The sequence below is a fragment of the Perca flavescens genome, chromosome 23 (assembly GCF_004354835.1).
Source record: "Perca flavescens isolate YP-PL-M2 chromosome 23, PFLA_1.0, whole genome shotgun sequence".
Lineage (NCBI taxonomy): Eukaryota > Metazoa > Chordata > Actinopteri > Perciformes > Percidae > Perca > Perca flavescens.
In genome coordinates, this window is record NC_041353.1 from 11,340,192 (window position 1) to 11,365,407 (window position 25,216).

Here is a 25,216-nt window from a genome sequence, read left to right on the forward strand (position 1 = left end):
TTCATCATCTCGAGTGTAAAGTTGGCTTGTCACAAGGCCTTTTGATTAACGGTAGCCCACATAAGGACTTTCAAAGTGAACTGAACTCCCTGTGTTAATCTGAGACCATCCTCTCTGTCCAGTAACTGAGACACTACAATTTTAAATTGTTCAATAAGCTGACATAAAGGATTAATTTATGGTGGAATCTTATGTTGGCCCATTGTGGGATAGCTTTGACACTGACAGTCTGTTTTAATTGAGATAATGAATGCTCTATGGTTCTTTATTACTATTGGTTTCTGGTGCATAATTGCCTTTCACCTCAGCCAATTCATTGATTGAGCTTCTGTCAGTGTGTGTGAGAGACGTGAGTAAGAAGAAAAGAGGAGAGACAAAACAGAGAGAATACAAACAAGGAAAGACAGATGAATAAACAGCCCAAATGATATTATAACTGAGACAAAACAAGAATGGATGGAGAGACAGAGAAAGCATAGTAAACTGAGCGGAAGACAAATAGAGAGGCCAAAAGAGAGTGGCGTACTTTCATTTGCATAAGATGCCGAAATTGATTTTCCAACTTAATTTAATTGTGGGGAACAGTCTGGATGAATCTATTAAAGTTGTTCTGCATTGACCTCAGCCTTGCCCGATTGATTGCGCAGAGGAAGAGCAAAACTACGACGCTCCTGTCTCGTTCTCAAAGCTCGGATTACGAATTACAGGTGCTTTCTATGAGTTGTGAATGGGTAAAGCAAAGGCGGGCAGGGATAGAAATGTAACCGTATTTTTATCATGTGAATTTATGCAGGACAGTTTGATTGAATATGGATCCAAACACTGTTGGACAGTGAATCATTTTCACCGGTTAATTTTTCTTTCTGGTGGCTTACTGAGTATTTCATCTTATGATGAAATTATTTTCGGTGTCCTTTCATAGAGGAGTTCAGATGCCAAGGTTGGCTTCAGTACAGCACCATTAGAGCCGTTGTGGATTGAGGCTTGTGCTCAAACACACCTCAGTGAGACAGATGCTCTCTGAGTCAACAAACTTTGAGCATGTTGGCAATATTAGCTCCAAACCATCCATCTCATACTCCTCAGAAAACCTTCTCAGATGACACATGCACATAAACACACCTAAAAACTAACCTGCATCACTTGAGCCGATTATGTCAACTTATTGATGTCATTTAACTCCCTTAATGTCCTCGAAAGTCATGCAAACATAATGCTGTGTTGCTTACCTCGTAGGTTGCGTATGAAGTCCTCCAACATCATCTTGCGGTCGGGTTTGATGTTTGGACTGTACATGTCGGTGTTGAGCAGAATGATGGCGAAGGCCAGGATGAAGATGGTGTCTGGGTTGTGAAACTGCTGCACCACGTCAGGGTTACACATGCAGTAGCGCTGACTAATGGTGTAAAAGAGTGGGAAAAACAAATAAAGGTAGAGGGCAAAGAAGGTGGAAAGGAGAGGGGTGAATGCGTGTAGTAATAGATGTGGGTCATGACAGAGGACACAAAGACGGAGGAGTGACAGGAAGGGAGGAACAGGAAGATAGGATGTTAAATAGAATTCAGTACGTGAGGCCAGTTGTAAGGGATGATGAGCACAGAGGGAGAGATAAATTAGAAACATATAAGGGACAGGAATAAGAGGACAGTTAGGAAGAGATAAAATGGGAGAAAAGACAGATAACACGTTATCCTCCGACACTTAAAGCATCCTTCAACACACTACATGCTTATAAATGCCTTGACACAAGCTGAGCATGATTGTGTCACACAGAAATAAGAGTTATGGCTTTAATTTTGCTCGAGGCTTCATCTGAGGCTGTTGTTGCCTCTTAGCAACAAGAGAACTCACCGTGGGTGCTCTGCTGAAGCGGTGTGTCTCTGTGTACAGTAAACACATTAGTCCCACTGGATTGGATGGTTACATGGATCATGCTTTACCCAAGATAATGCCAAACACAGACAAATGCACCCACACACCCCTTAGTTTTGTGTGAGTCCACTGAGCCATGTTTAAACATTCACCAACATTTATGGGCCTGGTTGCTGGATTTATGCAGGTTGTTATTGTGTCGGAGAGAAGAAATATGAAGTTTGAAATATAAATTACCCTTACCTAGGCACTTTTCTGAAAAAGAATGTGACCAACGGCCAGGCTCAGTTTGATGAAGTTCCCAAAAACACCCATAAATAGGTGAAGAATGGAAATGCCTTGGTGTCATGTGGTTATGGAAACCACGAATCTAACAGATACATTAGGTGTTGGCATACGTGTGTGTGTGTGTGTGTGTGTGTTAGGAAAAGAAGTGCAGAGAGGAGAGAGATAAATTGTTTCTCTGTGAAGTGCATGGCCACTTCCTGTTATAGGGGATGAATAATACAATAGTACAACATCTATTGTGTGTGAGTAATACAGAGTAAAGTGAGAATGAGAAGGTGTGTGTGTGCACCCTGTGGGCTCGGTGTTGGAGTGTATATACTGTAATCGTTACTTTAATCAGTCATCATTTCCACATTGGGGCTGTGGCACTGTTTTGCAGACTCACTGAGCCGCATGATTGGAATCTAATGTCTCTGTGGAATTGAGTGAAGTGTAGAAACACATTGGTATGCATACAGTGGGTTCATACCTTGTCACAAACACCGTTTTTAATGTGCTTTCCAACAGTGCTTAAGCATTGCAAGGTTCTCAAAAGGAAAAACAAAGCTTTTGTTCCTGTCCCAATAAGGGCGTCATTTTTGTCCCTACCTCACTTTTATAGTTTCAGTTTTAATTCAGAGATCACTGAACCGTGTCCTCCAACTGTCCAAACAACAACATCTGGATGGGACAAGCTCGGAGTTGATCAAAATGTTAAACTGCTCATGTGAGTAAGTTATTACAGTGCACTCACAGAATTTAAGCTCTACAAGCAGTAGAGAATGATTTGATTTTGTTTGGAGATGTTTTGCCCCAGATTTATAAGCTGCCCTCCCTTATTGGTGGAGGTATGCAGATCAGGGAAAAAGTCCGCCAAATACCATGCATTTTCGGTCAAAAAATAAACAAAACAAAATGATTTAGGTTTTATTTGCAGATAATTGTTTTAAAAAGACGATAAACTGATCATCAATCAAAGATAAAGAAGTAAAAGAGAGTGCTATTTTTAGTAGAAATAAAAAAAGAAGTTTGAGTTGACATAAGGAAATTTTTAATTATTTTTTTTTTATAATACTGGGTTAGTGCATTTATAATGCAGCGAGTTACTGTATGTGGCTCTCTTTTTTTAGTATACTTACACTATTATGGAAAGCTTGATAACCAATTTAACCATAACTTATTTGCTAGATAAATATCTATATACAGTCAATAAAAAAATCATTTATACTACTTATGCGTTTGTTTTTTAATTTTAAGAGCCTCTGATTTAATTGTATCAACCCACCCTAAGCAGCAGTGCTTTTGTGTGTGTTTATGGCGTCTCTCATACAGTATTTATTTTAGCTTGCCTGTAAACTGTGACTCCACAGCAAACAGCAATTTTGCCCTTGTCTGTAAATCCTGATGTACTGTAGCACCATACAGTGAAAACCTCAATTATGCTGCTTTCTATCAAAATGTGTTCTGCACAGAAATACATGGAAAAATGACTAAACAAAAAAAAACTAAAATGAGGGGGTAAAACGGCACATGATGCTCTCAGGGCTCAGTGAGTGGATTTGGCAGTCTTCAAATTTGGCATTTGCTGCCGTCTTCCAAACCAATTTTGCTTTTGTTACAGATCGCTAAAGATGGTGTAATCCAGCAGTCATTATGTTCTCTGTGAGGATGGATTTTGGTGCAAGATTATACAAGTTGCATGATCTTTACAGTATCTAACCATTATGGAAAATACAGCAATTGTATGTGACTGCAGCATGAGTAAATAAGGATGTCTGGATGCTACACTGTGATGCAGATATGGAAAATATAATCTGAATATATCTGCAGCATTGGGAGCCGGCTCAAATTTTCTCATTCATTAGCACACTGACGCAGCAGATACTGAGGATGCTGGCTGCATTTCACTTTTACCCTCTCTCTTTTTCACTGCTGCTTCAAATCCCCTTCACTTACTTTGGAGATTTCTCTCTCTTTCCGTGTGTGTGTGTGTGTGTGTGTGTGTGTGTGTGTGTGTGTGTGTGTGTGTGTTATATCAAAGCCCAGGAGCAGGGGAGACAGGCACAGAGAGGCAGTGGCAGTTACGCAACACTGGTTATTTATAAACCTTCCGCTCTCTCTCCTTTTCTCCCCTTCCTTCCTTCCTTACTTCCTTCCTTCCTTTTCCCAGTTTGTGCCTCCTCACACCCATCATCCTCCCCCTCTCTCTTTCTCCTGATAACACGCAGGGCCAGCCTCATGTCCAAACATTACCAGTGCCAACCTCTCTGCCCACTGACTATGACAATGCCGCCGTTTTTCTCTTCATTGGGCACCTCGACAACTGTGACAGGTGGTTGTTACTCCAGAGGGGCTACGGCAAACAGTTAGCATTAACACACAGAGCCACAGCTGTGCCGCAAATTGTCTCCCTGTCGCAAATTGCAGCTAGAAATTACATGCTCCCTGGCTCTTCAGATGGGCCCTGCATTGTCAATATTTTTTGGTAGCCAAACAGAAAGGAAAGAAGAAAACATGTGCTTGATGAGACAGTGTGAGTCGACTGCTGAGAGATACTCTCATACATTTGTTATCAAGATTCATGCGTATTTCTGTTCACATGTTCAGGTCATGATTTCTTTATTACTCCTTGATAATAGTGTGTTTTATGTGTGCATGTCCATGTGTCTCTTTTTGCGTGCATTGCTGTTGATTTTGTCTGATTAAATCTAGTCATACTAGCTTTTTTATGTTCCCTCTTTTATGTACCTCTCAGCACGGCTTCAAAACCTGATGTTGGCATATTTCATGATCAAAAAAACGAGTGAATTGCATCTTAAAGCACTGCAAGACAAGTATGGCTCAGCGGTAATTTAATTACCCTTTTTACATCCGATGAAATAACACACCCAGATTTACATTATAGTAGAAAGTAAATGACACCAGTAGGACAAATGAGGGATAGTTTGCATAACCCACAAGATGATAAATATTCATATCCGACTCCTTTAAAGCAACTATTCTCTCTGCACAACAATGTTTCTGAGTAATAATACATTTTTGACACATGGTCAAATCTCTGGTTCTTGCATGTCCGACTGACCACTCGCCTGTTGGGAGACATATACAATTTGCAATGATGAACAGTGGCAGATATACAACTCTAAATTCTTAGTAATTTGTGGAACAATTGGTCCTTGATTTATGACAGAGGTATAAGAAATGCTTCTTTGCCATGAAAGTGAAGCGGGTTTGCTTACTGTGGCTAGCAAGCTAGTTAACTAGACATGCTAACATTTGCAGCAGGGCTGTAGCACTTGAGTCTGGACTCGGACTCGAGTCCTGACTCAAGGCGCTTTTCGGTTGTCTCGGACTCACCTTGTACTCGTTGGTATTGGGTACTTGTCTCGGACTCGGCCATTGGACTCTCCAAATATTCTAGTTTGTCTCGACAGAGTCCGGCACTATAGGCTTTTGTTCTAAAGTAACTTCCTCTTTCAAAACAAAACCATTGATCAAGCGCGCTCATTCAGAAAACAGATATTAATTTAATTCAAAATCCATCTAGAACAGGCGTCGAGATTGGTCGCCTGATATACGCCTGGCTGCATCATATACCTCAATCATCAGGGATCAATCATTTTCATTTGGGCCACATATGTCTTTGTACTATGAATTCTTCAGGACAATTCATCATTTTATACTTAAAGTAAATAATATGGCCTAATTTGATCCTATAGTGTGTTTTTTAACATTAATATGAGTTCCTCCAGCAAACCAAGCCCTGGGTATCCTGCTCTGCCTTTGAGAAAATGAAAGTTCAGATGGTCATAATGCTCCTTATGAGGTCATAAGGAGCAAGGTTACCTCCCCTTTCTCTGATTTACCCGCCCAGAGAATTTGGCCCACTCATGAGAAAGAGACATCATGGCTTGCAAACAAGCAAAGTGGCAGTTGGTCAAGGCTGCAGCCCCACCCTTCACTTTGCCCCCCCCCTCTCTCGTCCTCAATAGCATTTAAAGCTACAGACACAGAAATGGCACATACTAAGGAAAGCTCATTGTGGGACTGGCTCTAGTGGCTGTAATTCTGCACCAAGGCTGAATTTCCGGAAATAAACTTCAGATACAGTATTAGGGGACCACTAAGGCCCCAAAAAGCAGCATGTCATAGGACCTTTAAGCTATGACTGGACAGGACAAATGGTTAGAGTTGAATACAAAAAAAAAAAATTCCCAAAATTAGTTTTTTGTAGCTGTAAGAATGGAAGCTAATGTGCTCCTCTTGTAATACCAGTGAGAATACTGCAAGATACACCCAGACAGCAGCTGCCGCTTTTAGAATTACCTGAAGGCCTCGATAAGACGTTCTACCTTCTGGGCTTCTCCCTGGACACGAATGTGGGCCTGAAACTTCCTCAGCGCTTCGTCCAGCTCCATGCCTGAGAAGTCCATCTCATCCACCACACAACTGTTGAGCACAGTGAGGAATGGATGTGATACAGAAAGAGCAAGAGCAGTGGAAAAAATGATACAGGAAAAAGAAAATATTTTAAAATGTCTAGCAATATATCAACATGATGGTTGTGGCTGCCCCTTTGCTGGTGGCATGTGTGGATCTGTGGATGTACACCTAAGATAAAAGTCCACTCGCCTGCTTCCGAGTCACAGCACCACTCTGCTTACTGCAGGCATTAGCCACGCACGGACACAAGGGATAAGACTGGGCCCGGCTATCTCTTCCGTGCCACAGCTCCCAAGACACACACACATGTACGCATGCAATCCCTCAGAGCAGAAAATCCTTGTATTACCTGACAACCCCAGCTTAATGTCTTTAATTAAAAAAAGCAAAATGTCCTGTCCCAATGAGTTCAGGGGGATAAATACAACGTGGGCAATTTGGAGTTGAAATGAGGTTTTGAAGTGAAAGGTGACTTTGAAAACGAGTTGGAAGTTTTTAAAGTTTTCCTCGCTTTGATATGAGGTGTTCTGTCAAAGTACAAAGTGGAATGATAATCGAACTATGAAATTAAAGTCCTTTTTTTATACACTCCGATCGGCTTTCATGTGGTATTTCCAAACTTATCCACACTAGTTTAATATAATCTTTGCCACTGTTGATATCTGCCCATTCATGGTTATGGAAAGCCTACTGCTTCTGATCTTTTGTTGAAACACTGGGGCACGCACGCACGCACGCACACACACACACACACACACACACACACACACACACACACACACACACACACACACACACACACACACACACACACACACACACACACACACACACACACACACACACACACACCAATAGAAACCGTGCAGTTTGAGTTTTTAACAGCTTCTTAAAACCATTGACTGCCTGGATTTTTGTATAACTAGGTGAAGACTGTTCCAGAGGGTGGGATCCGCCACTGCGAAGACATGGCCACCTTTGGTTTTAGGCCTATACAGGCCTGTAGATTTCGGGAAAGCCAGAAGACTTTGGTCAGAAGATCTCAGTGATCTCACTGAGTGCAGGGGACACAATATTTCAGAAATATAAAGTGTGGCCCGTCTTTGTAGTGGTTTGTAGGTGATTAAAAGAATTTTTAAATTAATTCTGCACTGTATAGGTAATCAATGAAGATTGGCCAGCACTGGTGTAATGTGTGCCCTACATCTAGCATCAGTTAAAAGTCTAGTGGCTGGATTTTGCACCAAATGGAGCTGAGACAGAAGAGCAGCTCAGGACGGTGAACATTGAATTACAGTAACCAAGACAGGACGAAACATAGGCGTGAATGATTTTTTCCAGATCTTGAAAAAGTAATTAGTATCTGTCCTACGTCTACTATTACTACTACTATTTTAATAAATAACAACTACTAATAATACTAACACTTCTACTTGTGCTATGTCTATTACTATTACTCCGGTCACTATTGCTACTAGTGACATGAACTTACTACCAGTAGTCTAAAACTATTCAGAGTTGATAATTACTTCTGTGGTTGTCAGTGCTACTGCTACCATCAATATTATTACCACTCCTTCATATTTTACTACAGGTTACAGGCACCACGCTGACTATAACTGCCAGTAGTACAATATACTATCCATGAATCATCTATACCCACTTATCCTGTGTAGGGCTGTATGTAGCTGCAGCCTATCCCAGTATACCAGCCCACATTAGGTGAGAGGCTAGGGACACCCTGGACACTATCACTAACAACCATTCCCACTCACTTTAATACCTACACCTGCATTGATGGGAGGAAACCAGAATATCCACAGGAAACATACACATAACATGCATTCACACAAAAAGGCCTGAGCAAGGCCCCATACAGGTTAAGCTTACAGTACACAGTGACTCTGACTTGATCCTCTTCTTGAACAACTCCCTTGACGGTCGAGCCTCTCTCATCGCTTTCTTCATGACTCACTTCCTCGCTCCACCACCTCTCTCTCCCTTCTTCCCCGGCTGTCACTCCTTGTTTATGTAATGTCAGATGAGATGCTCTCTAGCCTAAGTACATCAGCCCTCTCCTCCCCCCTCCTATCTCCTTACCATACACACTCAAACATAATAACACAAGCGCACTGGCGAAGACACATGTACATATACACACATTACTGTTATCACGCATGCACTTTGTAGATCTGTATACAGTACCTGGCAGTAGACACATCTGTCTGCATAGCAAAGGTTTACATTGTGTGTTTACAAAGCTGTGATGGCAGGTACACACACACACCAGATGGAACAATATTTTGAGCAGCCAATAGATGACAGTTTGAATACAGATCTCATTTTTCTGCTAAACAAGTACAATACATTATCGGTAAATTACTCCTCGGGGTGCCACATTTTTTTGGATCCCAAATCTTTAACCACAATTTGGCTTAAGTGACTTGAGATGTTTTAACTGTTGTTGTTGTTGTTGGCACAATTAGCTTTATAAATAGAAGAGGAAGATTCAGGAATACCGCAGACAACACAAACAAAACGCTAATATAGATGCACTCACTCACTCACTCACTCACTCGCACACACACACACACACACACACGCTCAGTAAATCAACGTGAGTGATTTTCACATTAGACTGCAATCCCTCACCCGCTCCCCTGTGACTACACTTTATCGAAAGTGCTCTCGCACACACTTTGCACTCTTCTATCATGGTCCTCTTCAACATCACTTCCACGCAGAGTGCGGATGTATGACTGCTCTGTAGTAAAATAAGGACAATAATACATCTACAGTATATATCCCAATGTCACCTGCGTTGAAATATATCCATGCCGTGAACTGGAGTTTGAAGTCTTAAAAGCATAATCCTGTTAATGCAATGCATTTGGAGCCATGATGGTGTCCATTTAAGAAAATATGGATATTAGATGAGGACAGCCTGGGGAGAACAACTTGGTAGAGTGCTGTGTCGTGTATGTCTGACCTTGAAAAGACTAAACGTGTTATCGGTTTGATAACTTGGACAAAAGGGAGCCTAAAAGAAAGATCTGCGGTACGTCCTCCGGGTGATATGCAAATTTAGAGGTAACTGGTAAATGGGAGAATGTAATGGAATAAAAAAAAAAACACACACACAAAGAATGAAAGAAAGTAAGGAATTTGTTCAAAGATGCAAATGAGAAAAGAAAAAGAACTCTACTGCCAATCAGGTTAATGACCTGGAATGAAATTTACAGTGTGAAGTGAGTCATGTGTGCACATGAGTGTGTTGCAAAAGTGTCCTCACATTTATTTGATGAGTAATACAATAAGGAGGCATCTCTAAACCCATTGGGTTGATCTGTTTTTTTTTCCTGTCCTTTTATTTTTATTCTGCTGTAAAGAACACATGATGGCTCCACATAAAATAAAAGGAAGGTATTAAAATGGAAGTTGTTTGTTTGTTGGATCATGACACTTCAATTTCAGCTTGTTTCATTTAGTTTACTGAGATGAAAAATGTAATAAAAAGGTTAAAGTCTGCAAAAACAACAGCTTTGACATAAGTGGACCCAAAAGTTATAATATAGGTTTTACATTTAGGATTCAGGGAATCATTTGCCCCTAGATAGTTTTGAAATATGTATAAAACCCTATGCACAGTTGGCTCAGGTATCAACACAACTGGCAACCACTATATTGTGTCTAATAAAGCTGAGGATTTTCCTGTTAACCCTGACCCCTGATCTCCCAGAAAATGGAGGGATTAGTTAGGGGAATCACCTCATGAGGAGCGGTAAATTATCCTAAAACCTGTCTCTGGAAATAATATGTGCTACTCACTCTAGGACATCTCTGTTGAAGGGCTTCTTGCTGTTTCCGAGGAACTCTCCAATCATCTGTCGGCTCAAGCCTTTCCTCTGCAGCAGGAAGTGGGCAACGCCGATAGGTGTATCTGGGATGAAGCCTCGAGAGATCAGGAACTGAAGACCCTTATCAGGGTTTCTGAAACAAACAAAAGAGAATAATTGGACTGAATGAGTGAAAGGAAATATTGGCAGCGACCTAGCAGTGTTTTGAAACAGCACAGATGCAATTTATGTCCTCTACTTCGGTGGTAGGTGTGACTGTGACAGATGATTTGCTCTTTAACATACTTAACCACACTCAGCAGCAGTAATCCACACCAACACTAAGTAGAGCTACATCCTTTATTTGTTCATTATTTATTTATTGCCATGATCTGTATGTTTGGCGCTCACTGTGCACACCTGCACGGTGTCGGTGGAGACTGCTGAAAGTGATAAAACATACAGGGCAGAATCTCATCTGTATTCATTCCTGCTGATTTGCAACATTCATTAACAAATTGACACTGCTAAATTCAGAGGATACTGCCAGAATAATAATGGCTGATCTGGGATGCAGATTTAAATCCCTGCTTACATGCACAGAGACGTTCCCAAGAAGACTTTGTTGGAATGAAACAGGTCTACGATTAGCTTTAGTTAAGGTTTGTGACTTTTGTTTGTATTTTTGCATTGATTTAATAACAAATTCTTCCCTGTTTCTCCAAGTTGTTTTTAACAGCATACCAAACTTAATACAATGTATTGGTTGCCTGGAAGATTGCATATCAATCTAAAAAAAACGTGATATGGCTTTGAAAACTTTGACTTCAAACTGCTTACATTATTGTTTTGAAGAATAAATAACAGTGTTTCTCTAACAAACAAAAAAATGTAATCATATGTTTCGCTGCTGTAGCATTACTAGCGTGTAACGCCGATGACCTGCCGATGTGCGTTCGACCCGCGCTGGACTTGTTCATAATGAATCAGCCATCACTCTGTGAGTAGAGAATCCAGTCCGCAGTGTAGTTCAGATAAACTTCACTGATAAACTATAGATTGGCTTTATGGTCAATCAAGTTTTTAACTGATTTTCTGCCAGAGACGCCTGCTTTAAAAGTAACGTAAAAGTAACGAGTAATTTAAAAAGTTACTTTCCATAGAGGGTAACTAAGTAAAGTAACGGATTACTTTTTTAAGAAGTAATGAGCAAACACTACTTTTTAAAAAGTAACTTCCTCAACACTGCTCACTGATAGTTTTCAGCTGACTGCATGGCAGAAGTTACTTTTGTGTGAACAAGGGAGTAATATCCTAACTATTTATAACCCTATTAGACACAGAGGATAGTTGCTCTAGGGAGGCTACCACATTATTGCCACAGCTCTCCCTCTCCAGTCTTTATACAGTGTTTAAACCATAGCCTTTACATAACAGAGCTGTGTGTGTGTGTGTGTGTGTGTTTCACAGCTAATGGGTTTATAAGGCAAGGGCGGGACAGAGGGGAGGGGAGAGGGGGATAAAGAGCAGGATAGAAGGAGGAGTCTGGAAGAAAACCAGACAGAGCAGATGTGCGGGAATGGGAATGTGAGGACAGAGAGGGAGGACGATGAGTGCAGGCTGGACTGCCTGAAAGCATCTGCTGTGACAGCCTCAGTGCACTCTCTGCTTCTGGCTCACCCTCTCAGCTGAAGGTGATGTCTCGCCAAATGAATTTGGCAGATATCACTCATTTGATGTTTGTCCAACAACAGATGGATCACACATGGTGATTATTATTCGTAATCAGTATTGGATGTGAGGGGGGGTTTAGATACGGAAGGAAAGAGAGGAAATGATGCAGGAGTTATAAGATGGATAGATTCAGATGACTGGTGCAGAACGAGACTGTCATCAGACAATCACAAGCATGGGTTGTTTGTTCAAATGCTGAAAACAACCCCGTTTACATTTTCAGTGACATGGAACTCTTGTGATCGTGCAGATGATTGTCCTTCCTCAGTAGTGAAGTCAGGAAAATATCTTTTAGGCTTGAGTTGATGAAAAGTGACATGTTTGAATACTCACACATAGGTCTAACACACTTTTAGGGATATTACTTTGACTTGGAGTGTACCTATAAGTCATGTAACTCCTACATGACTTCCACCCTCATGACAGTTGTTTCACAACCAATGTCTCTCATCCTGTTGGGGTATTCTGTACTTTTCCACTGTCCCATGCTGATGTGGGCCTGTCAATACCAGCTCATCATGTGTTGACATCACAAAGACAGTGGAGGAGATAAGGAAGACATGATGAAGGGGTTCCTGTTTCACTCTTGCTGGAGTAAAGACAGACCTTCCTGCTCCCCTGGGGTTCAAGGAGTAAACCCCCACCCATGCTGAGGACACAGAGGAAGGACTACACCCAGAGAGAATAAATAGGGACTGGAATGTTCAACATTTGCTCATTTGACTTGGAAGGTGTCGGAATCCTCAGTTTTGTGAGCCCACATGTGCATTATATCTTAAAATGCAGTTACTAAAAAGTGTTAATTGTATTCTATCGTCTCAGTGATTTAATAGCCCATTGGTTAAGAGATCATTCAATGAATACACTAAAGAGGATAGTTTATAGTGTAAAACAATTGGAATCAGAATTTGAGGTGAGAGCCTGGGAGCATGAGGGTACAGAACAAGAATTATCCTCTTCAGTAGCAAAAGTGGAATTAATGTGATGTCGGGACAGGGTTGCCTTCAGTCAACTTTGGTTTAAAACCAACTTTAACCTTCAAGTAGTTGTAGTTTTCCAATCTTGTCAAATGGGTCATTTTGGAGAACACGGACAAATGATCGCTTTTGTAATGTACGTATGACGACTTGTGGGTGGAGCAGTTGATTAGGACAGAAAACTGGGTTCTTACAAGGATGAAGCGTAAAAGGGAACAAGACTGCAACATAAAGACATACAAACACTCAAAACAGGAGAGTGAATGCAAGAGACAGTGCCAAACAGGACCCAGATGGCATGATGAAATGACAACTCCTAAATAAACTGCTCCACGCCCAGACCGGCCCAGACATCTTTCCCCCTCAAACATTTTCTTGCATCCCTCCTTGTTGCACAGACACATTTTTTTTCATCTTGGAATGTCACCCTACCATAAATACATACTTTGCGCATCACATTGATATCCACTTTTATTGGCCCTCTATTTTAGAGCTATTTCAAATGTGAACAGTGGCGGTACGTCAGAGCTGTGTTTTATGGCCTTTACAAGTGCTTAACTGTCAGCACTGCATGTTGCCTATTTCTCCAGATGCTCACATTCTGTTTCATTACTAACCAGTGATAGATTGATGGCTGGTTAGCGCCCCTGTGCATTTTTCTGAGTGGTAACACGATTGTGTGGTGTGACTTTAAACCCTTCAAAACCCTGACTCATTGCACTAATGTGGACTTGTTGTTGCAAAGCGCTGCTCTTGTCCATCAAGTGTGCTTTTGCTGAAAAGGCAAGAATATAATGTTAAGGCTGCTTTCCCTACCTTTGGTTTGCATTTTTATTTTTTTTTAGCAGTGGTTTGTCAAATGCAGCCGATGCCCAGAACCCTAACCCCCTTATTCGCATGTCATCTTTATTCTTTATTCTTTTATTTATCTTAAACAATCAAGAGAATGTTGTAAAAGAAAAACAAAAATACACAAACGTAGATAAATCAATCAGAATTTACCAAAGAACAAAAAAAGGATAAGTTCGAGAAGAAGCAGGGGGAAGCATAATGCTTATAAAGTCCTGCCTCTAGGTCACAATGTCATTATTAAAAAAACAAATACAACATATGCATACGTACATGTGTGAAATGCGAAAATTGTCGTCATACAATAACAATAATGATTCTGTATTGGTCAATTATTGTTTTCTTCAATCTATTTTTGAACTGTATAATGTTATGGCTTTGTTTGATGTCATTGTTTTGTCCATTCCATAAGGTCAACCCACAAACTGAAATACACGTTTTTAACAGTAGTTCGCACAAGAGGTTGTTTAAACATTAATGTACTCTATCGTATTATTCGTATGTTATACGGCAAATCATTTTGTTTGACTTTAAATGTAAATTGTGCAGTTTTAAATTCAACAATGTCCATACATTTCAACCATAGTGAATTCAAAAACAGACGATTGGTGTGCTCATGATGTCCCGTGTGATTAATGGTTTCCCTTTTAAATTTTGGAATGATTTCATACTGGATGTAACACTTTAAATGATCTAAAAGTAGATATTGTAACAATAATATTCTCATACGGTTAAACTGTCAATGTTTAGGTCGGTTTGCTCACATTTGCATATGCATTTGTGCAGAAAAATGAACACTTGAACATACATCAGTGTAAGAATACCTAAAATGACAGAAACCATTTTTGGGAAACATTTGATGTGTACTTTGATTTGTTTTAGTTCGGCAAATGTCACATCCGCTAAAATGCATGGCCTACTGCAGCCAGACACTAAGGGGGTTATTGAGATGTTTTGGCTTCACTATTGAGAGCGGTCAGGCCGTCCATCTTAATATACAGTCTATGATTTCAACCATTTATCCATTACGTTTAGCTAACTACAGCTGACTATTTGAGCTGTTTATTCATTGGCTTTAGCATTTAGTTTTTTGCTTGTTCTCAGTCACAACACAGTACTGAGATGTTACTCAACACACACATACATAACAGTAGTTCGCACAAGGTTTGTGTTGATACACAAACCTTGCCTGTATTAACATTTTGCCCTCGGTGCTAAATGACCCAGCACATAATTACAAACTCTATAATCCAGATGGCAAACAGGGAACGCATTTCTAATTTCTCTTCTGCAGTTGTTGTGCAGGTGGTACATGTAAAGATTGTAGACTAGCTTACAAATTACAATTTAAATGAATATATATATATATATATATATATGTAATTTCTCATTTTTCAAATCAGTTGAGCTAGTCTACAATCTTTACATGTACCACCTGCACAACAACTGCAGAAGAGAAATTAAAAAAGTGTTCCCTGTTTGCCATCTGGATCATAGAGTTTGTAATTATGTGCTGGGTCATTTAGCACCGAGGGCAGAATGTTAATACAGGCAAGGTTTGTGTATGCACAAACAAACAAGCACAAACCTGTACATGCACTGAGTTTTTTGCAGAGCTCCATCCTCCTGGCATCAGGTTATTATCCCACTCGAGGAGCTGGGCAGGCTTTGCTGATCTGCTGTGTTAATTAGCCTTCCCTGACATATGTATTCAGACCTGCCTTTCTTTTGCTCTCAGTCTCTCTTCACACTTACGCCATCACCTACTCATCTCTTATGCCACGTTTTATTTAATTCATGAAGCTCTGATGGTACTCCATTTTCATGCATGACGGGGAGGCAGATCTGAATCCGCCATGAGCTGCTCTGATGTCGATGCTTTCAAAAAAGGCGTCTACTATGTCTAACCAACTAGTATAAAATGGGAAAGCCATGCAGTCAAAATGAGAAATCTACTCAGGAATGTGTCATTAATGTCACCCCTCCCCAAACCTGTAACTGTCTGTTGAAGGTTTGGTATCAGCTCCCTTGTGTGATGCCAGTGTCCTTGACACACTCTCCCCTCACATAATGGAGTCATTGTTATTCCATACACACAGGTGGGAACTTTATCAAGTGGTCTCTCTCTCTCAATATGTCCCTTCCCTCTACCTTTTGGTGTCTTTTTCTGTTCCCCTCTCTTGCTTTTACACTCCATTGTCATCGCCCACTGTATCCTTTTATTCTTCTGCATCACACACACACACACACACACACACACACACACACACACACACACACACACACACACACACACACACACACACACACACACACACACACACACACACTCACTGACTTCTCCTCTCTTTAATATATTTTCTCCCTACTCCCCTTGCTAAGGTGGTGCATAGACCACCTGCTGTAAGACAAACACCGGTTCAAACTCACACACTACTTTTCCTAGCTTTGTGCAATATGTGTGAGCTTTTTGTCCGCATGATCAAGCAATACCCAAGTTTTAGCCCAAAGCAAACAGCCCTGTTTAAGATGCAAAGGATACAACAGCACAGGTTTTAGAGGGAGGGTACGAACTGGTGGAACTAATAAGCCTCAAGCTTGATTGCCCTCTCTCATTTTTTTTTTTTTTGCTCTCCCTTACTTCCCTTCCCTCTGGTCTGTCTCTTCCCTTGTAGCCAATTTATTAAAAGGCAGCTTATCTTTCAAGGTGTTTGATCAGGGGAACGAGAAGAGGGGATTGCAAATAGATAGAAAAGCCTATGAAACTTGTACTTTCCTGAAAACTGTCATTACAAATATGTACAGTCCTCACTTTCCCTTGAAAGATATGTCATTAAGAGTGTTTCAATCTGAAGAAACAGATACTCGCTACAGTCAAACATCCTCTGCCACGCCAGGTGCTGTTCACAGTGACACTATGAAAAACTATTATTTTTATTAGAGATGGCAGGGATTTTGTAGGTAGACTTTCTAAATTGGTCGGCTGGACTTTCATGACATTAAGCACATAACCAGTATGTCCTCCCGCACATGTAAAGTAACATGGAAAAGATAGTCCAGTACAGAAACTTTGTTTGTAAAGTGAGATTATCGAAGCTAGGGTTTAAGTCTCAACTCATACCTTGGATTATCCACTCTAATGTTTTCACTTTAGATTTCAATTTTAAGATAATTTTTGGCGGGGCATTTTAGGCCTTTATCTTTTGATAGGACAGTTTTTAGGCATGAAAGGGGAAAGACATTTATTTATTTGAACAATTGGAATAATTTCAATGTTTAGTTTTAAGTAAATCCTGACATAAACTTAAAGCATGGCTGTTTCAGTTGCCAAACCATAACTCCATCCTTTTAAGTAGTTTTTACTTTATTTATATCACAAACCTCTAATACCTTTCTTCTTTATGCTCTTCGGGGGATTTCCTAAAACAGATTTGTTATCTGATTTCATCTAATTTAATGTCCCTTTATTACAATTTCTATATAATCCACCTCCCTCCTTGCCTTTGAAAATGGAAAAATATCTCATACTCACTTGACAACTTCATAACTAAATTTTAGGCCATTCATTTTTTTTTTCTTTATTTTCTGTATTTTATTCATTTCCCCGTGCTGATTATTCCCTCTCCAGTAACTGCACAGCTCGTTCCTGCTCCTCTTTTTTTCAGTGTCACGCTCCAGCATTGAGTCAAAGTTAATCTGCTTTATTGTGCACTTTTATTGCGCTGCAGAGCTTGGCAGTGAGCAAAAAGATAATGTCTGTTCATGAACTCCAATCTTCTAAATTTGTATGAGATGGCTTAATTGGGGCAATATCTTAACAAAATCGTGTAGTGGTTTTGCACCCAAGGGAACACAATGCATTTTCCGTCAAAGCGGCATATTTTGGAAAGCAAGGAGAGCTTCTACAGAAATGGCTGAGGTGGCAGGGACAAAAGAAACTTGGATTGAAATGTTAACACATTTTTCATTCCAGTTCCCAAGGGGCCGGTTCACGCAGCGCTGAAGGAACTTTTAATTACATTCACAACTTGCAGCAGAATGACTAATGAGAATTTGAAGCTTCGTGGTTCGTCGCCATTATTTCTTTGGATTCACACCTCATGTATTCCAACTAATTGTTACCCAGCAACTCCGTCAGTGGTCGAGCGAGTTTTAATATATGTGAGTGAGTTACGTGAGTGATACGTGAGCGAGTGAAAAGCTAATAGAGCATATGGCAAATCTCCTCATTTAAAAGATTCCTTCCAGGTGTGCTGCTGGCTGCTTAGCACATTGTCAGGAGGCGTGTGGTTACAAACATTTCTAAAAGGAGAATTTAAAGTGTTAAACAAATAAAAGCAGGGCTGTTTTAAGGGGTAAACCAATCAAATCGGCTTCCACATTAGATGTAGCTCTGCCTTTATAGCTGGGAATAAATGTTAATATAAATGTACCATATGCATTATGTAATAAGTAAAATAATGTTTTTTTAGTGCTTCTATGAATATGCAATATATTGTTTTAATTATCATAACTAGCTGGAGGTCATAATTAACCAAACGTTCCATTTATTTAACTACAAAACTGAGTGAGTTTGACATACATCTCGGATTCAGTGTTTCTCTCAACAAATCAGATTCAGTCAGTGCTGGCCCAATGCACTGGTGTTACCATGGCAACATTTCTGTCACTGCCATGTAACCCCCTTGCACCTGTCTGGAGTGCGTCCTGGAAGGTTTTTACTTGGTTTGGACTTTGTCACTCTTCACTTGGCAGCGGGGGAAAGCTGAATTCACAATGACTGAAAAGCTGCAACCAGCAAACATAAACAAGCTTTTCAAGCCATGTTTTTCTTTTGCTGACTATTTGTGAAGCCACAGAGAAAAATGCACTGGGAGTTGGGTAGTAGTAGGATACAAGAGTAACCTGTATCGCTATGGGCATATCTTGGCATTTAAGACGAACTTTGAGACAGCATACCTGACAATAATGTCAGATAAATTAGCATTAAGTCCTTATTTTAAGGAACACGCCGACTTATTGGGAATTTAGCTTATTCACTGTAACCCCCCAAGTAAGACAAGTCCATACATACCCTTCTCATCTCCGTGCGTGCTGTAACGCTGCCTGACGGCTCCAGCATTAGCTTAGCTCAGCACAGATCCTGCAGGTAACTGGTTCCAACTAGCCTACTGCTCCCAACAAAATAACGCCAACATGTTCCTATTTACATGTTGTGATTTGTATAGTCACAGCGTGTACAAAAAACAACACAGCCATCTTCTAACAGTAAACAAACTGGGAACTATATTCTCAGACAGGCTTGCTGCAAGCATATCACTCCGCCCAAGGGGACAACATGTAAATAGGAACATGTTGGCGTTATTTTGTCACTTATTTGGAGCAGTAGGATTACTGGAACCAGTCACCTGCACGTTCTGTGCTGGCCTGATGCCGCTGGAGCTGTCAGAGAGCCTTACAGCACGCACAGAGATGAGAAGGGTATGTATGGACTTGTCTAACTCTGGGGGTTACGGTGAATTAGCTAAATTCCCAATAAGTCGGCATGTTCCTTTAAGAAAAAAAAAAAAAAAAAGCAGGGATTGTCCAATTATAGCTGAGCTAGCCACAGCTGGTCTGTCAAGGTTTTTATTTATTAATTTATTTATTATTAAGATGTTTCTTTTTTAGGAATAAGATTGACAGGAAAGAGAGGAGAGAGAGGGGATGACACGGGACGGATTCGACCCCCAGTTGTTGTTCAGCCTACATGGGCGCACACTAGGGGTGGGAATCACCAGAGGCCTCACGATAAAATATCATCACGATACTTATGTCACAATACGATATATAATTGCGATTTTAAACATATTGCAATATTCTGCAATATATTGCAATATTTTTCCCCACCCCTAGCACACACTGAACTGGGTTAGCTAAAGGTTGCCAGTTTTTTCTATATGTTTAAGCAGGGTGCATGTAGATAGAGCAATAGCCGACTTGGTTTGGAGGGTGGTGTCTTTTGTTGTCTAGGCCTACACAAGAACAAACGTGCATAAAATGGATTAAACAGTGGATTTATTGTATGTATTTTTTGTTTGTACTTGTATTATATGGGTCGTGTGAGTTTTGTATTTTAGGGCTTTTATGTATTCATTTATTGTTTTACTGTAAAGCACTTTGTGTCCTCCTTTGGATTTTAAAGTGCTCTATAAATAAATTTTGATTGATTGATTGATTGATTGATTGATTAGCATGTCCAGCTAATTGGCTTACTCCCTACAGTAGTAAACGAGTATTACTTCCAAGATCAAGCAGCACATCATTAGCTTACTAGTTAGCTATCTTAGCTGCTTGTGGACGGGTTGTGTTCTAATAAAAGCCCTGTTCACAACTAAAACGTCCACTGTGTAGTATATACCCATTATCAGAGTTTAAATTAGCATTAGCAGCTCTGTTCTACTTTTTATTAGATTTGGGGAAGTTTACGCTCCTCCAACCACAGCCCAGGTTATATACGAAATAACGTTAGCGTTACTAGTCCCAAACACATTGGTAAGTTTTCATCCTTAACACTTTCTCTTGTTACATTAAAACTGAAGTGTGTAAGATAAGTAGCCTAACGGTATTATGTTTGAACAAAATAACAGACTTACACCGCAATACAAGAATAATGCTGTTTATTCACGTCATTCAAGTCTCTCGTTTATCAACTGGTGAGGATGCTGACTTTTTGCCTGGGACACTGCTTTAGCCTCAGTCCTTTAGTACTACATTTCCTTCATTTTATTCCTCTTCTCTTACAAAACAATCTCCACACAGCTCTCTGTCTCAATAATTCATCCTCTCTCTCTTGTCGTCCCAGTCTGATTTGTCTTTCTGAGAAGAAAGAAGACACCTCAGATCTAGCTTGGGACTTGGGCTTCACTGTGTTTGTTCTTTCAGCACAATGGGGATCAGTGAGGAAAAGAGCTTTTCTTTGCTCGTTTGAGTCCAAAGCCCCCATCAAACTTCAGGTAGCCTATACTTAGAGGAGGTGTAGAGGTACAGACAGTTTCATAAATGTCACTGTACTTACAGCATTCTCTTTTCCAATATATCCAGTGTCCTTTTTCTTTTAACCTTCCCAATCATTATGATCATCATATGAAAATAAATTATATCAAGTACATTTCTTCATTTATGCCTGTATAAGCAGATTTGAATTTCAAAATTTGAAAAAATTTGACACCTTACCAGAGCAACATTCACATTACTGGCCAGTATTTCTTATTCTGTGTAACCCTGAAATGAATACTCCCAAATTATTTCTAAATGCCATGAAGTTCCCAGACTGGATTTGCCATGTGTGTGTTTTAATACATGATTACAGTATATATATAATATCTCTCTTTGGGATCATTCAGTTTGTGTTTCAGTGCAGTTAACCGTGGCTATGATACCACCAAAGACCTGATTTAAATTTTTAGATCAGAATCAACGAAAGAATGAAAAAGCAGTGGCTACTCACACATTGAAGAGATTGAGGCCGATGCGGTAGAGGCGTTTTCGCATGACATCAGTGGATAGCGTGGGTGATTTACAGCTGGCGGGGTTCTCACAGTGGTAGCGTGGCAGGCTGAGGATCATGGCCTGCAGTGCCTCCTTGGACGAGGCTTCAGATGTGGAGCGTGCCTCTGTGGACGTGCTGCTGCTGCTCATCTGCTCTGAGCTGTTATCTGCGGTCTCGGAGCCGCACCGCTTGACCTCCAGCTGCTCCACCTTGGGCGAGCTCCCCAGCAGCGGTGGGGTTGCGTGAGGGGGCTGTGTGGGTGGCGGTACCACCACCACAACCTCATCTGGGCTTTGAGGAGCAGCCATTTTATCCAGAGGGGTTAGGGGAGGCTGCTCCTCCTCCTCCTCCTCCTCGAGCTCTTCTTCACTTGGAGGAGGAGCAGGAAATTCAACATCCTGCTCGTCTTCTTCAAACTCTGATTCTGGGGGTGGTGGGGGCTCTTGTGGGGGTGGTGGGGGATCTATGGGTTCAGCTGGGAGCTCTGCAGGGGGAGGAGGGGGTTCTCGGGAGAGGCCGGGAGCAATGGAGGCTGGAGTGGAGTTTGTTGTTGTGGAAGTAGACATGACAGTGGTGGGGTCTCCTTCTTGTTGGACGCAGCTGCCGAGGGTGACCGTGGACGATTCTATGACTGAGGATGAAACAAGGAAGTTCTGGCTGTCGAACTGCACGGTCACATCCCGGAACGCCATCATCAGCTTGCTTGCACTTCTCGACAGGTCACTTGGGTCTACTGGGCCTTGGTGAATCGCTGACTCTCCCACAACACCTCCGTCTCCTCCACCTCCACCTCCTGCTGCTGCTGCTGCTGCACTGAAGGAGTCGGCACTGAACTGATAAGTGCCGCCTTCTTGCAGTGAGCACATGGTCTTCAGGCTCCAGTTGCTGAGTGCGTCATCTATGGACTTTGCCAGTGACTGAACCTGTTCAGTGAATGAGTCTTCCAGGTCGGTCAGGGTGCCACCAACTGTGGCAGGCAGAGATGGCGAGCGCACCAATGGGATGCCTGTCAAGTTGCAGCCTTCTGCCAGGGCCCGTTCAGCAGAGAAACCTTCCGTGTTTTGCACACGGACCTTGCGCAGGGAGATGCGTCGAGGCAGACGACTCTCTAGCAGCGAATTGCGGATCTTCTCGAAGTTCTTGCTGAGCTGGTACTGGCGGAAGGCAGTCTGGATCTTGCAGGCAGCACGGCGGGAGATAAGGTGGCCACCGTATTTGTGCTCTAACATTTCGATCTAAAAAATAGAAGAAAGAAAGGATAGACAAGGAAAATTATGAATTACTGGAATTTCTGATGTGTATTTGAATTTGCAAACTGATTAGAAATTGCAGACCAACAACAAGATACACACAGATAGGTAAAACAAAACATTGCAGACAACTCCCATAATCCCATGTGTCACAGATGCTGTTATTTGTGAAAAGGTCACTACCGGTGTTTTAAAATTTTTCATATTCTCTTGCCTGTCACTGTGGTGCATGGAAAATGAATATGGTATGTAAGTTGAAAAGCAGTGTGAAAAAACAGTTTGAGTGTAGGTGGGAAATGAATGAGCTAGGAATGGGATAATGTGGTGGAAAAATTAAATAAATGAAAATCCCAGGAGATGAAAAGAGTTGTAAAGTCCAATTTTTGGAAGTAGTAGGCCAAATCCAAATATTAAAGTACTCCATATTCAAATAATAATATCCTCCCATGGCTCAGTAATTATCTTTCGCAAGCTGGCCTTGCGATGTGTGTACTGAAACTACAGAGTTTGGTCAAAGCCACAGTTCAAAAGATAGAACACAGTAAAAGCTGACTCATGGCATTTGGACAAACGTTCATTTCCTCGGCAAACAGAACTCATAATCTCTGCGAATTCCATAGAGAGGTCCTGCGCCCAACTTTAAATTGTCTGAAACTGAACAAGCCATTAATCTTGCCTGTGAAAAATTGCTCAAATGCTGTGGGAAATAGATAGAGATATAATATAGCAATCCTCATCTGGCTGCTGCTCAAACACTAGATGAGACCTCTTTGAGTTTCCCAGAACAATCAGGGGTGGGTATCTTTGGAAGTGCCCACAAAGCGCTCTTATCTCCTCCAGTCACTCCGAAATCCTTTTCATTCAGAATAAATCAATGAATATAACTCTGTGTCTGTTCTAACTGTATCAAGGGCATGAGTGTGGAGGAGGATTGAGCTCTGAAGGAATACAAAGGAACCTATCATTTTAGAAAAAGAAAAAAAATGCAAATTATATATAATATAATATAATATGCTGCATAGAAACTGCAATAGCATTGCATAGCATTTAAATCTCAAAAACAGAATTCTTTCTTTTTCCTCCCTAATGTTATCTTTAGGAGCTGGTTTCTTGTGTCAGGGTGATATGTACATAAGGATTAATGTGGTCCAAGTGAAATATCCCTCCTGTAAATTTAAATGCATTAGAACGAACGTTACCGTGGCCACAAAGGATCATAATGTGACTTTCAGCTGCTCATCTCCTTTCGCTTTAGTACTGGACAAAGTCACCCAACCACCTCCTGATAGGCTGTAATGCCTCGAGGGTTTGCAATTTGTGATAAGAGGTTAGTTCAACAAGATGCAGCCTCTGCTGCTGTCACTAGAGGAGGGGAATCACATACAAAGCTCTTACAAAAATGGAATGACACTGAAAATCCATCTTATCTACTCCATTTACATTTCACTGCAGAGCCTTTGCGAGCAAAGTGAGACGTACTGAGAATATTAAGGTGGTTTCTGAATGGGACGCTGGTTGGGAACTCTACAGTATCTGCTGATGGCGACTTCTCAATCGCATGAAGACTGACTGAACTCAGCCTGAATATTCATCACTTTTTAATCTGGATTGTTCTGTGACTGCACTGGGTGCACTCAAAATGACAAGGTTAGCCTTATCGCCATGACTGCGCTCCAAAATGTTGTGTAGGTTTTTTTTTTGTTTTTTTTTAAAGACAGGCACAGAGGTAATATGATTGACCCCATTACTTAGAAAGGTGTCCCTCATAACAAATTCTGCACAGAGTTCCACTGCAGAGACGCCCTTGGACGTGGGAAAGGGCCGTCACTGAGGCTGCGTTTGATTAAATGTGGCAGTGGAGCTTGTTTGTTTTGCCTTTTGCGTAGGCTGGGTTGGGGATGATAAATAAAGCATTTGGGTCACATTGCTTTCTTTATCAGTGTGTATCCGATACACTTTGCCATTCAGATTACAGCCTGAGGATGAGCTGGGACATGAAGGAAGGAAGCATGAAAGGAGGAAGGTAGTAAGGGAAGTGGACAGAATTTCATGCCATTTGAGCAAAAAATATTTTGATGAGCCAGTGTACTGGTTTTACTACCGTGGTGAAACCTCCAACAATTTCTATTACCGTGATAACTTACGAATGTACTGTATGTCAATAATTTACGATCTCTTTTGCTCTGTTTTGGTCTCTACCAACTCCTAAGGGAAACATCTGGCACCTTAGCTGCTAAATGCTCCACTTTTCTAATCGAGCTAGCCTCTAACTGTGGCTGTCTGCTGTTTTGTGTTCTGAGCAGGTAATGCACAGCAGGCTTTTCAGCAGAAAATAGCTACTGCTGAAAACAGCGCTATGTGAGCGGGGAGAGTGAACCAATACAGTAAAATTGCGGGCTAAACAATGAGCTGAAACTCAGTACCAAGCTCCATAAAGCCGAGGGGAGCTGCAGATTT

At 41.1% G+C, this 25,216-nt stretch overlaps 1 protein-coding gene across 1 annotated transcript in view; it reads right to left on the reverse strand.

Annotated features, from left to right (window-relative positions):
* Nucleotides 1-25,216, reverse strand: part of iqsec3a (IQ motif and Sec7 domain ArfGEF 3a) — a 79,627-nt gene that overhangs the window by 16,246 nt on the left and 38,165 nt on the right. The window contains exons 3-7 of the mRNA XM_028570961.1: nt 21,905-22,744; nt 21,468-21,712; nt 10,411-10,572; nt 6,466-6,588; nt 1,230-1,396 (exon numbers count right to left, since the gene is read on the reverse strand). Of these exons, the coding sequence (XP_028426762.1) occupies nt 1,230-1,396; nt 6,466-6,588; nt 10,411-10,572; nt 21,468-21,712; nt 21,905-22,738 (1,531 nt within the window). The 5' untranslated portion in view covers nt 22,739-22,744. The remainder of the gene's footprint in view (nt 1-1,229; nt 1,397-6,465; nt 6,589-10,410; nt 10,573-21,467; nt 21,713-21,904; nt 22,745-25,216) is intronic.